This window comes from Aedes aegypti, chromosome 2, assembly GCF_002204515.2.
Source record: "Aedes aegypti strain LVP_AGWG chromosome 2, AaegL5.0 Primary Assembly, whole genome shotgun sequence".
NCBI classification, from domain to species: Eukaryota; Metazoa; Arthropoda; class Insecta; order Diptera; family Culicidae; genus Aedes; species Aedes aegypti.
The window spans coordinates 279555442-279573256 of record NC_035108.1 but is presented as its reverse complement, the minus strand read 5'-3'; the positions used below and the strand labels follow the sequence as shown (position 1 = coordinate 279573256).

The 17815-nt window shown below is 38.0% G+C and overlaps 1 protein-coding gene across 1 annotated transcript in view; it reads left to right on the top strand.

Annotated features, from left to right (window-relative positions):
- The window catches only part of LOC5573643 (neural cell adhesion molecule 1-B), a 1425452-nt gene that overhangs the window by 1224713 nt on the left and 182924 nt on the right, over positions 1–17815 (top strand). The window contains 1 exon segment of the mRNA XM_021845179.1: positions 772–975. Coding sequence (XP_021700871.1) covers positions 772–975 — 204 coding nt within the window.

The window sequence follows — 17815 nt, the reverse complement described above, 5'->3', positions numbered from 1 at the left end:
CTTATGTTTATATGTTTTTGTTCAAATACGTGATATTCTGTACAATAACTTAATTGCCCTTTATAAATCTCTATTTTTTGATTTTCATTGAATGCACTTCCTGCCCTAGAATTAATTTCGTACAACAAATTTAGCGAGAATAGAAAACACGATTTGTGCAAAACTTGTTGGAGGTGCTTCTAAGAAATGTAACTTACCAATATAAACTAAAATGAATTGTACAAAATCCAAGATTTTTATCGCTCTAGTCTTCATATGGCGTACTTTCAGAAGCATTCTATACTTGGCACACTTTAATTATCAAATTACAATAAAATAAAGTTCAATATACTACCCTACCCTTCGGTTTACTGCACATGCCAGTGAGGTTGACCTAGCAACGAATATAGGTAATATCTGATTTGTTCTGCTAGACCATATGATATAAGGCAAAACAATAACCATTATATACAAAAAGCAACGTCAATTTATACCGATTCTACCTATATTCTCAACCATGAAAGTTTACAGAACTTTGGCTTCATGCAATAGCCACTAGATCAATGAATATCCCTAAAGCATTGGAAAGTCGCGCATGTTGTACCACTATACCTAGTAGCCTAGCGGCGGTTTTTCACGCGTCTACTCATAGGTTACTATTCACTTTTGTAGAGACCAGCTTAGCTCACCCAAATGAAATGCTGAGAAAAAAAAAAACAATATCTATCGTGTGCAACAATTCAGTTTCCAAATACAATAATTAGATGTCGTTTCCAATTCCATCTATTGCAGGTCGGCCGCAGCCTTCGGTCAAGTGGCTCATCAACGGGACACTGGTGGACGAGCAGTACGAACACAACTCCGGCGATGTGATCGAAAATCGGTTACTGTGGCCAGCGATTCAACGGTCTGATCTGAATTCGATATTCACCTGCCAGGCAACGAACACCGATCTGGTACAACCGAAGGAAAGCAACTACGTGCTGGATTTATACCGTGAGTAGTTTGTGATAAAGTAGAATCGTGCTTCGAAAAACACATATGTATTTCCAACAACATAAGTAATTCAACGGCAGAGATTTTAAGTGGTTTATCTTTCCGATAAGTGAATATGAAAAAGTCGTCATTTAGAGTTGCCAAATATCTCATTCATAGCGTTTATACAGACACTGCGTTAGAATTTCAAGACAATTCAGATAACCAATAAGCTCTGAAAATAGCATTTTGCAACTCCGTTGCTAATTATCCTATTTTTCATCGAGAAATTTAGCAACTGATGGCCCACTTTTCCAAACAAAAAACAGTGCTGAAAAGTGCTGAAATCTGACTTGGGTGAGCGATTCTTATTTTCAACCGGAACGTAGAAAAGGTAGTATAATCACAAAGTTTACTCCAAAACATGCCCGCAATTTCAGGATTAACGAGGTTGAGCAGCTTTTTCAAAATACAATTTACTATTAAAAAAAATTCTCGGCGAATTTTGTTTTTTAAGAAAAGTATCTACCGCTTTGTTCTTTTCAATGCTTTATAATAACTGTAAGGATTTTATACATCTCTTACAAAACCTCAATAAATAACAGCTAAGATCATAAAGCATTGAAATTGTTACTTGGATGAAATGATCAGCTTCTCCCCACTGACCAACTACATCCCGAATTACAGTATCCACATTTTAGTCTTGACAATATTAACATTCATTTCTTTTGATTTCATAGTATTGGACCTAACTTTCCTCTATAAAGTACATATTCGTTTAGTGTATGAAATAATGTTTTCATCATTGAAAGTCAGTGCATTTGAAGCATTTTCAATTTCCTACTCGATTTATGTGAAAATCGTTAGCTGAACTTAATTTTACATCACCATCATTCCAATATTAAAGCATACTCCCCATACTAGAGAATTCAATACAATCCTAGTTATTCTAGATATTGTTTTATACCGATGAGTATCAAAGCAGCCACCTCTCAACTCACATCCCATCCCATGTACGTCAACAATAAGGCCAAAAGCTTATTAACTATTCGTTCGGCACCAAGTTCATTTTATCATATTTACCGAAGCTCATGCTTTCCTCTCGAGCAGTAAACATACAACATACTTCGCCATTCAGCGTTCAGAAATCGGAAGCCGACCGAATACAACCGGAATGTTGTTTCCGACAAGCATCGGTGCGCGATGAGGTCCTGCAGGTCACATAACAACATTACACATAGATTGTCGTATAAGGGTGTCCCAGGAAAATCAATGTCTGAAAAGTTATGGTGTTCTACTCTAGAATGAAAATTATGCTTATTTATCGCATTTTTATAGAACAAGGCAATTTTCTTAAACAGATTTGAGGGTCAGGCAGATCGATTTATGAAAAAAAATACCGTTTTTAATAAAACTTATAAAATTTTGACGTTTTTTGCAGTTTTTTTTTCAAATTTACTATTTTTTTATGTTTTTACCATAAAGGCTTTGAAAACATCTACACAACACGTCAAAATATGATGATGTCCATCAAATTTGTTTTTATTTTTCTGAAATCGATCCTGTCGAAAGTTAGTTTGTTCTAAAAAAATTCTGTAAATAAGCAAATCTTTCATTTCAGAGTTGACCATGATTTTTCGAGCATAGCTTTTTTTCTGGGACACACTATTGTCGCTTGTGATTGTATGTTGTCGTTAGTCTCGCAATATGCCAGCAGCGAACCAGTTCAGTTGTCATCGAGATGGTGTGCGCATTTTGTCATTGTGCTAACATGGGTGATGTTTGCAACCGTTCGAAACAACAAACCCTCGTTGTGTGTTTATGCAGAGCTCCAGCTAGGGAACGCCTTGCAGTGTAAGGAGGAAGCACTGCAAGGCATTGGCAATAAACCACCGACAAGATTCCTTCCAGATGAGTAATACGATGAGTTCTTGCTTGTGCAGTAAACAAGGATGAGCCGCATTATGCACGGTTCTCTGACGTGGATTTTATGTTCACATTTCACCCTACGCTCTGTTCGATACCACTAATCAGCACTGAGTCCTAAAACGAATAAAGCCGGTTGTACTCTGAACATGAGTAGGCTCATGTAAGAAAGCGTATTATTTAATCGAAATGGATGAATATTTTCCTATTTTGTAAATTTTTGAGCATTATCATTTACATTTATTTTTATACATTGAATCAAAACTCAAAACATAAACAATTGGATCTTGGAAGGTGAGAACTTCGAATGAACCAGCGCGTGTTGGACTCGTGGCCAGGAAATACGCTGGCCGAAAACCGGAGAACGTGAATTGTGAACGGTGCTTCCCATCGCCAACACGTCATTCAAGTACCACGTCTACAACGGCGGCGCGACAAAGCAGAACGTGCAGTTGGCGTCATAGTGATTTGGTAGCAGATGAAGCGAGTTATTCGGTAAAAAACCGGTAAGCAAACGAATCTGTGTGTTGAGAATGAAGGGCAAGTTCTTCAACTATAGCCTAATCAGCATATGAGAGCCTAGATAAGGCCTACGGTGAGTGTCCAAAACAAAATATCAAGATAGTCATCGGCGATGCGCAGGACAGGAAAGAAAACTTCTTTCGACCCGTCATAGGAACAGAAAGTCTTCATACCGTTCCCAATGATAATGGACTGCGGCTTGTAAGCTTCGCTATTGCTAGAGGGATGGCAATTAGCATTACCGACTTTTCACGCAACAATATTCACAAACACACCTGGTGACACCCGAATGGCGATGCCTGCACCCGAATTGACCACGTCCTGGTTTATGGGCGATATTTCTCAGATGTTATGAATGTTAGAAACTTTCGGGGTCCTGATATCAACTCGAATCATTGCTATAATTCGGGCGCTGGATAACCGCGCGTCATGAGTTCCATAAACCACAGAACGATACGCTTCAATATCCAATACTTGTCAGTGCGCATCGTACCTTCGTGCTGTGCGTACACGAATTCTCTCTGCTCTTGGAAGTTTTCTTAAAAACTACCTAAAGCAATAAAACAGTACTTTTCAGTGCTACAAAAACAGTACTTTTCAGTGCTAAAATTCAAAACGGTACTTTTCAGTGCTACTTAAACAGTACTTTTCAGTACTAATTTCTACTATTGATCCCTTTACGATCCTTGTTTGGACCCGTGCCTTCGATTTTTCGTTGGACCCGTTGGCGAAAGCTAGCGGTGGTAATCCTTCTTGGACACCGTCTTGGGAAAAAACCTCTCGAAGGTCACCTCTTCTTTCGTTTATTAACTAAACATGGTATCAACAACTAACAAAAGGAAGGGTGAATCTCTGAATTCACTACTTCCTTCCAAAAAAGTGGGTTTTAAAACTGTCACTACACGTGGAATGGAAGAAAGGACGTTTCCCCGGAATGCGAACTTTCTTCCAAGGGTGAAATGAATAATTGTATCGAAATGAGCAATCAGTTCGATGCTCTAGACAAATTTTCCGAACACCAAATCGAAGCAGCCTCTAGCCCAGGCTCTTTGATTCAAGTGAGGAAGCAAAGAGTGCCGCCTATCGTGGTCAGTTGTTCCGAATTTGCGGGATTTAGGCAGGAAATCTTGAACTCCATTAGGGGAATCAAGGTTTCCTTCCAAATCGCAAAGAAAGGAGACTGTCGCGTTTTGCCGGAAACTATTAAAGATCGTGAACTTCTTCTCAGACATCTTGAAGAGAAGAAGCACAAATTTTTTACTTATGACGACAAAACTGAACGTTTGTTCAAAGTTGTCTTGAAAGGTCTCTCAACTGACTATAAGTCACCTAAAGAGATCAAAAATGGAATAAATGATTTACTTGGATTTTCCCCAGTCCAAGTAATCATTATGAAAAAGAGAACCCAATCTGGCATTGTTCGGAAAGGGCTTTCTCAAGAATTTTATTTAGTTCACTTTAACAAAAAAGAACTTAATAATATTAAAGCTTTAGAAAAAGCAAAACTTTTGTTTGATGTTTGTGTGACATGGGAACATTTCCAGAAACCTGGAGGAAATTACCAGAACCCCACTCAGTGCCGTCGGTGCCAAAAGTGGGGTCATGGTACAAAAAATTGTCGCATGGATGCTAAATGCATGATTTGCGGAGGTTCTTCTCACGCCAAAGACGTCTGTCCAGTGAAGGAAGATACCACTAAGTTCATATGCTGTAATTGCGGGGCTAACCATAAGTCCAATTTTTGGAATTGTCCTTCACGCAAAAGGGTCAATGAGGCTCGTGCCAGACAGATGAAAGATAATATCCGTTACGATAACGGTCGTTTCCGGAATTTGCCTGGTAGAGTATCGAACAATGCTCATTTTTCAGTTAACGATCGCTTGATCATGAATCATACCCATCAAGAAGATCATAATCATGCTCATTCACAAACTAATTTTAATCCGTCGGGTAGCCGTTCGAATCTTTCAATTTCGAATGTATCTACCCACGGTAAATCCTTTGCCGATATCGTAGCAGGAAATTCGAACTCCTCCCCTGTTCGATCCATGGATACCCATTCTACTTGTTTCAAATCAAATGGAAAAAATCCTACCGCCACAGGTAACTCCGCTTCTTCGTCTACCGGAAATTCTAATGGGAAATCACATGACATGTCTGCCTCTGATTTTAATTTTCTAACTGAACAATTGAATCTAATGATTGATGCAATGTTCAAAGCCACCACTATGACTGAAGCAGTCCAAGTAGGTGTAAAATTTACAAATCAAATTGTTATTGGATTACGTTTTTCTAATGGATCCAAATAATAATTTAAATATTTTAAATTGGAATGCTCGTTCTCTGAATGGTAAAGAGGACGAGCTGTTTAATTTTCTTACGGTTAATAACGTGCATATAGCAGTTATTACCGAAACGTATTTAAAACCTGGATCTAAACTCAAAAGAGATCCTAACTTTTTTGTTTATCGTAATGATCGCCTTGATGGGGCATGTGGGGGAGTTGCAATCATCATTCATAGGCGTATAAAACATCAACTGTTTTCATCATTTGAAACTAAAGTTTTTGAAACTTTAGGTGTTTCTGTTGAAACACAGTTTGGTAAATATACTTTCATAGCTGCCTATTTGCCTTTTCAATGCTCTGGACAGCAAGTTAATTTGCTCCAAACTGACTTGCGTAAATTGAATCGCAATAAGTCAAAATTTTTTGTCATTGGTGACTTTGATGCCAAACATCGGTCATGGAATAATTCTCAAAGTAATTCCAACGGCAGAATTTTATTTGATGAGTGCTCTTCAGGATATTTCTCAATTCAATACCCTGATAGCCCCACATGATTTTCCTCTTCTAGAAATCCATCTACGATTGATTTGGTCTTAACCGACTCTAGTCATCTTTGTAGCCAACTAATTACTCATGCTGATTTCCCGAGATGAACTAGCCCAGGGCTAAAAATCTCGTTAATAAAGTCAAACCAACCAACCTCATGCTGATTTTGATTCTGATCATGTCCCTGTTACATTTCAAATATCCCAAGAAGATTCTCAATCCTATCAGCTCCACTTTCAATTATTTACGAGCCGACTGGAATATATATAAAACGTATGTTGACTCTAATCTTGATGTTAACATTTCTTTAGAAACTAAACTTGTTATTGACAATGCTCTTGAAACTTTAACAAATTCCATTGTTGAAGCCCGGAGCATTGCAATTCCAAAATGTGAAGTAAAATTTGAATCCGTGATTATAGACGATGATCTTAAACTCTTGATCCGTCTTAAAAACGTGAGGAGAAGACAATTTCAACGCACTCGCGATCCTGCTATGAAAATTATATGGCAGGATTTGAAGAAAGAAATCAAGAAACGTTTTGCTCAATTAAGAAACAAAAATTTTGAAAATAAAATTTCTCAATTGGACCCTGGCTCTAAGCCCTTTTGGAAATTATCTAAAATCTTGAAAAAACCTCAGAAGCCAATACCGGCATTGAAAGAGGGAAACAAATTATTACTAACTAATTGCGAAAAAGCTCAAAAACTTGCTAGACAGTTTGAAAGTGCGCACAATTTTAATTTAGGACTTACTAGTCCAATTGAAAATGAAGTTACTCAGGAGTTCGAAAATATTCTCAATCAAGAGAACGTTTTCGAAAATGCCTGGGAGACTGATTTGGAAGAAGTGAGAACTATTATTAAAAAATTCAAAAACATGAAAGCTACTGGTGATGATGGAATTTTCTACATCCTCATCAAGAAACTTCCAGAAAGTAGCTTATCATTTTTAGTTGATATATTTAACAAATGTTTTCAATTAGCATATTTTCCTGACAAATGGAAAAATGTTAAGGTTGTTTCAATTTTAAAACCAGACAAAAATCCTGCAGAAGCTTCTAGCTATCGTCCAATCAGTTTGCTTTCCTCCATCAGTAAACTTTTTGAAAAGGTTATTTTGAACAGAATGATGGCCCACATCAACGAAAATTCAATTTTTGCCAATGAACAGTTCGGATTCCGCCATGGACATTCGACCACTCATCAACTTTTACGTGTAACAAATTTGATCCGTTCCAACAAATCTGAAGGCTATTCTACTGGTCTTGCTCTTCTAGACATAGAAAAAACATTCGACAGTGTTTGGCATGAAGGTTTGATTGTAAAATTAAAAAACTTTAATTTTCCAACATACATTGTTAGAATAATTCAAAGTTATCTGTCAAATCGTACACTTCAGGTTAATTATCAGAACTCCAGATCTGAAAGACTTCCTGTAAGAGCTGGTGTTCCTCAAGGCAGCATTTTGGGACCAATATTATACAATATTTTCACATCTGACTTACCTGAGTTACCTCAGGGATGTCAAAAATCTTTGTTTGCGGATGACACAGGCCTCTCCGCCAAAGGACGAAGTTCGCGTGTCATCTGTAGTCGATTGCAAAAAAGTTTGGATATTTTTTCTTCATACTTGCAAAAATGGAAGATGTCTCCTAATGCTTCCAAAACTCAACTAATAATATTCCCACATAAACCAAAAGCTCTTTATTTGAAACCTTCAAGTTCACGATGATTGGGGTTCCAATAAATTGGTCAGATGAAGTTAAGTATCTAGGGCTCATGCTAGATAAGAATTTAACTTTCAAAAATCACATTGAGGGCATTCAAGCCAAATGTAATAAATATGTAAAATGTCTCTATCCCCTTATTAATAGAAAATCAAAACTTTGTCTTAAGAACAAGCTTTTGATATTCAAACAAATTATCAGGCCAGCCATGTTATTGTATGCTGCACCAATATGGACTAGCTGTTGTAATACCAGGAAGAAAGCTCTGCAGAGAATTCAAAATAAAATTTTAAAAATGATTCTGAGACTTCCTCCCTGGTATAGTACCAATGAGTTACATAGAATATCCAATGTTGAAACATTTGTTCCAAATGTCAAATAAAATAATAAATAATTTCAGGCAAAAATCGTTACAATCTTCTATTGCCACGATTAATGCGTTATATGTTTAGGTTAAGTTAGGTTAAGTATATTCAAAGCGTTTTTTTTTTCTCTTATAAGCAGGTGAAATCAACACACCTGTAAAAAAACTGAACTGCTACGGCAAATGAAATGTAATATGTTGTTAACAAAATGTTAATAAAATCTTAAATTTGTTTTACCAAATTAGGATGATAGTGTTGTCTTATAACACAGAACACCTAGATATAAGAAATGAATGTAATGTTTGGAATGATACTAATGAAGAAATTAAAAAAAAAACAAATCCAATACTTGTCGACGGTACCGTCAGCAGTTAGACAAGCAGTTGCGAAGAATCAACGTTTTTGGAGCCTAGGAGACCCTATCCACGAAGCTGTGAGCACAACGGCTCGGGATGTAATACGCACTGGTCAACGACGAAGGCGTAACGACTGGTTCGATGACGAGTGCCAAAGAGTGACAGACATGGAAAATGTCGCTAGAAGCCGTATACCTGTGATGGAAGGAGTACTTTCAGCAATGTTGAACGGCGAAATTGGAAATATTGGGAGAAACAAAGAAAATATTGATAAAGACGGTCATGTTGTGGACCCACTAACCATAGGATAGATTAAAAATGCAGTCAGCGAACTGAAAAACTGTAAGTGACCAGCTTTACCAATCGATCCACCGAGTACTTCTGAAGGTATGGGAGTGCGAAGAAATGCCTACTTGTTGATTGGATGGTCAATGACGCTCAGTCTACAAGAAAGGGCATAAACTGGAGTGCGCCAATTATAGAGGAATTACCTTGCTGAATTCGGCTTACAAAATACTGACGGGCATTCTGTTCAAAATACTGAGACCGCTGAAGGAGTCGTTCATCGATGAATACCAAGCTGGTTTTGTGTGGGCCGCTCGAGAACGGGCCAGACATTTACCTTGCAAATGATTCTAGATAAATTCCGGGAGTATAACTTGCAGACTCACCATCTGTTTATTAATTTCAAGGCGGCGCACCATTTAGTGAAAAGAAATGAGCTGTGGTAGATAATGTCTGAACATGGTTTTCCGGCAAAACTAATTAGGCTGAATCGTACTCCGTTGGATGATTCGAAATCAAGTGTTCGGATGACAGACGTGGTGTCTATGTCGTTTGTGACGTTAGACGGATTGAAGCAAAGAAACGCACTTAAGAATTAACTGTTCAATATTGCATTTGACGGTGCTATAAATTATAAGCACCTATAAAAAGATCGATACTATCGGTGTGTTGATTGCACATTACTCCTTGGCTTTGCTGACCAATCGATTGTACTTCAGCGGAGGAGGCTTCCGTGCCTCTGATGACAGCGAGAATAACCCTGACCTTTAATTCTACCAACACGGAATACATGGTTGCAGGTAGAGATAGAAGTAGGGCTCGTGGTGTTGGTGCTGAGGTAGTGTTTGATGGAGATATGTTCGAAGTTGTTGAAGAATTTGCTTATAATGGAACACTTCTAGCATGTGACAGCGAATTGCAATGCTGAACAGTGAATTCTAATGTGCGTTTCCTTGCTTAAATCAGTAAACTTTAGAAAAAAGTAATTTTGAACAATACGAAGATTCACATAAATGAAAATTAAATAATTTCTAATATATAGGGTGTTCAATAAGTTCGAATACACCTTTTCGTTGTTGTGTAGGTGCGCACCATGCACATTCCACAGATATTTGTATTGGTGTCAGCTTATGGTGAAAATAAATCGAAGCCAAACCTCAAATTTTCAAGAGCACGGATCTGGAGAGCCGAGCATCCGTTTGAGCTGAAAACTTAATCGATTGGTCACCACCAGCGAGTGACCAATCGATTAAGATTTCGGCTCAAACGGGTGTTCGGTTCTCCAGATTTGTGCTCTTGAAAATTTGAGGTTTGGCTTCGATTCATCTTCACCTTATGGCTCGTATATAGGCTAACCGACGCGCATGATGTCGACTTTCTGTTGTTTGTTTACCGCGCACGATGGAAAAGTATCGCGTCGTCGTAAATAGTAAAGTAGTATGCGAGAGGTGACCGACCCAGTGACATATTCCGGTGGTTAAAATCCCACGGGGTGAAGCAGAATTTCATTTATACCACCATCCGTCGAAATACGGGCACGGCAAAGGATTGTGTGAGATCTGGGCAGCTGCGTTCGGCAAGGACGCCAGCAGCCATCAAGGTGGTGAAACATGCCGAAAAATGATCCGCTCAATTCGGAAGACCGCTGCTGACCTAGATGTGTCGTTCGAGACTGCTCACACCATCATGACGAAGGACTTGGGATACAAGCCGTACAAAAGCACAAGGCTCACGAAGTAAAGGAAGCTACAACGAAAAAGAGGCTGGACAGAGCCAAACTGATACTTACGCGGAACGCAGGTCAGAGTTCGTGGTTTCTGATAAGAAGCTCTTTGTCTTACAACAGCCGCACAATGTCAAAAATGATCGGCGCTGACGTTTGCCAGCACCCCCACGTCCCTCATAAACATCCCGCGGTTTCAAAGCGCCGCGTCGGTGATGGGTTGCGGGGCCGTATCCAGGCGTGGGAAGCTCCCACTGGTGTTTATTGAGAAAAACGTAAAAATCAACGCAACGTAATATAAGACCGAAGTTCTGAAAAAGGTTGTGGCCCCGGCAGTTGGGTACCTCTACGGGAAGGATCATTACGTCTTTCAACAAGACACACAGTGGTTCCAGCTGCACAAGGGGGCGATCATAAATTACAACCGCCAAGTTGACGTTGGATAACGTTAGCTTCTTCTATTTCATGGTTTGAGACCGTCACGAACTCATGAAAGATTTCTACTGATAAAAATCCAATCAATTTTCGTACTATTTGTTGCATGTCAATTCTGACCTTTTATGGAAATTGTGTGTTATTATTTGGTTGGTTCGGTTAACACTTCAACACCGATAAAATCGGTCGATGGAAGAAGAAGTATGAGCGGTAACTCTTGCTTCTCAAACAAATATTCCGGTCGAACGTTAGGTCCACGCATGATCGTTGCTTCAGTTAGTGCTTTAGATTGGTTGCTTTAGTGGGTTCCGAAGCCAGTTTGAGGTTGAAGTACTTCTCCATGAAGTCCGCGAACGCAAATCTGCGATTCCAGAGCTCGGCCGTCATGGTCCTTCAGGAAGCAAGTTGCCTAACTCATGTGCACCGAAATTGATGCAATCTGTAGTAAATGAACGTTATTTGTCTTAAATATTGTGTGTAGTGAAGTTTTTTGTGTCAAAGAATGGTTATTTCTATGGGAATAATGCAAATTTCCAGAATCATGTTTTGTGTGTTGTTTAAAGGCATTCATAAACTTCTAGTTATAAACAAGCATGTGAACATGGTGTTTGTAATGATGCTTAAAATATATCCCCAAAGCAGATTTTACTACCAAAATTATCATCAATTAGCTCGTTTTGTTGAAATAAATGAATTTCAGTTGAATGTTGGGAGAATCCTTTGGAAATTGCCTAAATTTAGGCGTTAACCGCTGTATTCTCGAAATTTAATTATTGTTTATTTCCAAATATATTGTCTTGTTAAAAATTTGGTAAGCATATTCGGATTCAGGAGACTCAAATTAAGTTTGTAGAGTTGATTTCAAAACTAATAATAATCACATTCACAAGTAATCAATTTCACTCCTAACTGGAAACTCCTGATTTGTTATTTAAGAGATGATTTTGTTTTAGGTACCTACATAAGCCAATAAGGATCATCGTCGTACTTGTTTTCCTGCATTTAGTTGTATGGTATCGATAATATATAAGAAAGCAGACCCGAAAAACCGTGAAAAGGATCAATTTCACCCTAAATTACGGTACCGTAAAACGGGGTAACTTTGATAGTTTTTTCGAAGAAAACTTGAATATTTATGCATGCTGTTTCAAATAATGATAATTTAAATTTTTAAAACAAGTACTGGCATCCGAGCTATCGTTTACAGTCGATAAATTGCCAAAAGATTTATTCTGAATGGATGTATAAGTTTTCATATGATCGAAAGTAGGTTTTCTGTTCTGGGGTAACTTTGATAATGGAGTATGAATCGAACAAAATTGAATGAATAATGTGCATTTGTAGGGCATTGCATACCTCGAGGCGTTTAACGTTATATGGAAATTTGTGACTTAGATTACAAAAATGGTCCCAGTTTGTGAAAATGCTTTTCGCTAAAAGATTTGAGACCGTATTCAACCTCTATGATAACTGGGCTATCAAAAATAAGTGGCCAACTATTCAAAACTACATCAAATAGTGATCGTAGAACAGATTGTTTGTAAGCGTTTCGAAAATGCGAAAATTGTGTCAATTTTAAATATTCGTATAAAAGTCTCAAATGTTCTTGATTCAAATGAAACCCGCTCTTGCATGAAGTGTCATACCAATATTCTTTGTTTTTGCATTCGTTTTGCTTAACTGATTAACAGAAATTATGATATTTCGTTTAGTATGTGGTGGGTTACGCACTATCAAAGTTATCCGCATTATCAAAGATGCCCCGTTTTACGGTACATGTTAACTTCAAAACGTCAAAACCGTATAACAGCAAGAAAAATGTGCTTTTCTATGAAAAATAAGACATGCCTCGATATTTACCAACTTTTCTATAGTTCAGCCATGAAAATCAATAGTTTTCATTATTGGAGTAGATTCGTAGAAAGATTTCCAATCGATTGGTGCAAGAATCTTGAAAATCTATCCGGGCGTCAGTAAGTTATTAACAGTCAAAATCTAACCACTTTTCGTGACGCGAGCGATTTTTCGTTTTTCGAAATTGTACCCCAGTATGTTGCCGTAAGACGTTATCCAACGTCAAAAAACAAGAATTCAGCAAAAACAATTATGGAATCTTGTTCTATACAGGGTGATTGCTTATTCCTGTCAGTAAAGTAAATGGTCATACAAACTACAAACATTGATGGATTTCAACTTCCACTGTATTTAAGGTTTATCATATCTTTTACATTTAACTTAACCTAATCCAGTTCAAATCTTTCTCCTTTTGCTTTAATTACCATGCGTTGCTGAAAGGCTTCGCAGCTGGCACGCACGATATCTTGAGGCATTTCATCCCAAATTTTCACCCAACGTTGCTTAAAGGTTTCAAAGTTTAGTTCTTTAGTATTCCCCAGTTGACTCAGCATGTGACCGCATGTGAAGAAGTCCAGAGGATTTAAATCAGGTGACGAAGCAGGCCACTCTTTTGACGAAATAACATCTGGAATATTTGTCTCAAACCAAGCCTGTGTGACTTTTGCCTGATGAGACGGCGCAGAGTCTTGTTGGAAGCAGTATGGTACATTCTTATAGTGTTTCTCACGGTATACACAACAAGGTAGGCTATTCCCACGTGTAAACAACGATTTTCAATCGAAACATGTGTCGTCATTCCTATCGCCAAGCATGGGCCTAGAAAGATAGTAAAAGAGAGCAGGCTTTGCTTTCTCTTGTACTCGTTCGAGATTGCGATAGGAATGACGTCACTACCAAGTGTCAGTTTTCGGAATACCGGGTACCCCCGTTGGTTTGACCACATTTAATCTGAACACTTTTTAATCTGTGCCCCGCTAATTTGCACATCATTCAGATTAAAAATGGTCCAAACGTCATTTAGCCCATGGAACGAAGTAAAGTGAAATGGAACGCTGCGGAACGGAACGCAGAATCAAAACAAAACAGTGAAATAGGTAACCATAAACACGTTTCTAGGGTGACTAGATGTTCAAATTAAAAATGAACCCCGATGGTTTGCATGAGGTGCCGTTCAAATTAGCGGGGGTGCACGGTATAATACTTTGTTTCTTTTTATCGTGGTGTTTCTTAAAGTGGGGAAGCAAATGGTTCTTCAAAATATTATCGATGTAATATTTACTGATGATTTTGACACGTGGCTCAATGAATAGAACCTTCATATTTTGGAGAAGCATCCCCAAACCATAACTCTGGAAACAATTTGAACCGTTGAACAGCCAATTTGTTACGTGCAATATAAGAAAGGTATTGTGCGTATACCCGATCATTTCGCTGGTTGTGATGATCCTGTAGCAGGAACATTTCGTCCGATAACAAAATTTCACAATCACCGTGCCGCTTGAGAAGCTTCCGGCATCTTTCGACTCTAGCAATATTGTGGTTTTCAGTCGAACCGTGCACTCGCTGTTTTTTGTATGCTTTCAATCCGAGATCATGTTTCAAAACATTCCCAAGCGTTGATTGCGACATTCCCAGTTCTTTGGCCGCCGAATTCGCTCTCTTACACATTTGATGGCTTCCGGACTCCTGACAGTGACTTTACGTCCAGATCTGGGAGCGGTATTCACAGAACCGGTGCACTTGTATCGTTTGATAGTGCAGAATATGAATCTTTCGTTTGTTCCGAATGGTTTCAAATTCCTTAAGAAAGCACACGGTCGATACTGTTTCAGAAACAGATTTATCACAGGTTCCCTTTTTGTTTCCAATGAATTTTCAAAACAAAGTTGCAAGCCGTGTTGACATTTGAATACACTCTAAATAAAAAATAAACAAACATGATTTTTTAAGGCACTCCGTGCTTGTGGCCACTACTGTGCCGGAATCAGTTTATCTGTATCTTCCTTACCGATACAGTTCTATTTTTAACTAATCTATATTTGCATCTGCTTTCACTCTCTTCTGCTCTTTTGCTCTCACACCGAGCAGGTAGGAGAGTGTTCTGCTGTTGGTCCAATCGATTTCAATAAGCCATAGTCCATTGCTCTTGCGGTGGTTCGTTTTGCCGTGTTCCTGTTTTTTTTTTTTTTTTTTTTATTTTTTTTTTTTCTTTATTAGTATCATTCCAAACATTACATTCATTTCTTATATCTAGGTGTTCTGTGTTTTTTGACAACACTATCATCCTAATTTGGTAAAACAAATTTAAGATTTAATTAACGTTTTGTTAACAACATATTACATTTCATTTGCCGTAGCAGTTCAGTTGTTTTACAGGTGAGTTGATTTCACCTGCTTATAAGAGAAAAAAAAACGTTTTTAATATACTTAACCTAACTTAACCTAAACATATAACGCATTAATCGTGGCAATAGAAGATTGTAACGATTTTTGCCTGAAATTATTAATGATTGTATTTGACATTTGTTCCAATGTTTCAACATTGGATATTCTATGTAACTCATTGGTACTATACCAGGGAGGAAGCCTCAGAATCATTTTCAAAATTTTATTTTGAATTCTCTGCAGAGCTTTCTTCCTGGTATTACAACAGCTAGTCCATATTGGTACAGCATACAACATGGCTGGCCTGAAAATTTGTTTGAATATCAAAAGCTTGTTCTTAAGACAAAGTTTTGATTTTCTATTAATAAGGGGATAGAGACATTTTACATATTTATTACATTTGGTTTGAATGCCCTCAATGTGATTTTTGAAAGTTAAATTCTTATCTAGCATGAGCCCTAGATACTTAACTTCATCTGACCAATTTATTGGAACCCCTCTCATCGTGACAACATGTCTACTTGAAGGTTTCAAATAAAGAGCTTTTGGTTTATGTGGGAATATTATTAGTTGAGTTTTGGAAGCATTAGGAGAAATCTTCCATTTTTGCAAGTATGAAGAAAAAATATCCAAACTTTTTTGCAATCGACTACAGATGACACGCAGGCTTCGACCTTTGGCGGAGAGGCCTGTGTCATCCGCAAACAAAGATTTTTGACATCCCTGAGGTAGCTCAAGTAAGTCAGATGTGAAAATATTGTATAATATTGGTCCCAAAATGCTGCCTTGAGGAACACCAGCTCTTACAGGAAGTCTTTCAGATCTGGAGTTCTGATAATTAACCTGAAGTTTACGATTTGACATATAACTTTGAATTATTCTAACAATGTATGTTGGAAAATTAAAGTTTTTTAATTTTACAATCAAACCTTCATGCCAAACACTGTCGAATGCTTTTTCTATGTCTAGAAGAGCAAGACCAGGTGAATAGCCTTCAGATTTGTTGGAACGGATCAAATTTGTTACACGTAAAAGTTGATGAGTGGTCGAATGTCCATGGCGGAATCCGAACTGTTCATTGGCAAAAATTGAATTTTCGTTGATGTGGGCCATCATTCTGTTCAAAATAACCTTTTCAAAAAGTTTACTGATGGAGGAAAGCAAACTGATTGGACGATAGCTAGAAGCTTCTGCAGGATTTTTGTCTGGTTTTAAAATTGGAACAACCTTAGCATTTTTCCATTTGTCAGGAAAATATGCTAATTGAAAACATTTGTTAAATATATCAACTAAAAATGATAAGCTACTTTCTGGAAGTTTCTTGATGAGGATGTAAAAAATTCCATCATCGCCAGGAGCTTTCATGTTTTTGAATTTTTTAATAATAGTTCTCACTTCTTCCAAATCAGTCTCCCAGGCATTTTCGAAAACGTTCTCTTGATTGAGAATATTTTCGAACTCCTGAGTAACTTCATTTTCAATTGGACTAGTAAGTCCTAAATTAAAATTGTGCGCACTTTCAAACTGCATAGCAAGTTTTTGAGCTTTTTCGCAATTAGTTAGTAATAATTTGTTTTCCTCTTTCAATGCCGGTATTGGCTTCTGAGGTTTTTTCAAGATTTTCTGAGGTTTTTTCAAGAGCGAACATCAAGTGAGCAATATGGACCAATTTAAGAAGCTCATTTCCAAGATATGGGACGAGCTGCCGATGGACCAGGTGCGTGCCGCGTGCGATTCTTTTGAGAAACTTATTCTTCTTCTTCTTGGCATTAACGTCCCCACTGGGACAGAGCCTGCTTCTCAGCTTAGTGTTTGTTCATGAAATTCGTCACTGTATCGGGCTCAAATGATTCCGTAGGGATAACAAATCAAAACGCGCGCAATTTTACTTATTTCCCGTTTATTTGGCTCGATCGATTTGTGTGGTATCAAGCGGCGGCGGTTAGATCTCAACTGCCTGATTGTTAAGTGTGCATGCCTATTGCTGTATTGTTGTTCCGTTTTGTTCTTTTGTGTGGTGTTTTTGTGGATCGTGTGTTTCCAGTACTTGTGTGTGATTCATAAAAAATCATTGTTAAATTATGTATCAAACATACCGGCCGCCTGAATTTTTAGTATTGATCTACCTGTGTGTCTACTTTAAATTGCAATAACATTTTCCTTCTTTACTAATTCAATTTTCTAATTTTCTTCTTTTATGCCGCTACGATCTTGTCTCTCTGCCTCACCTCAATGTTTGTCTGATTTCTTTGTAAATGCCTCTCATACAATCTACTAATGTCCCTTCCACGTTGTCAATTCAACCTTCCCAGCTCCTTAGCATTCGTTGGTATCCTTCAATTCTCTTCAGAGTGTGTCTCTTCCTCGTTGTCTTGTCTCGCCACGTATTTGTGTCCCGTCCTCGTTGCCTTGTCTCGCTGCCTCTTCCTGCCTCTACCACGTTG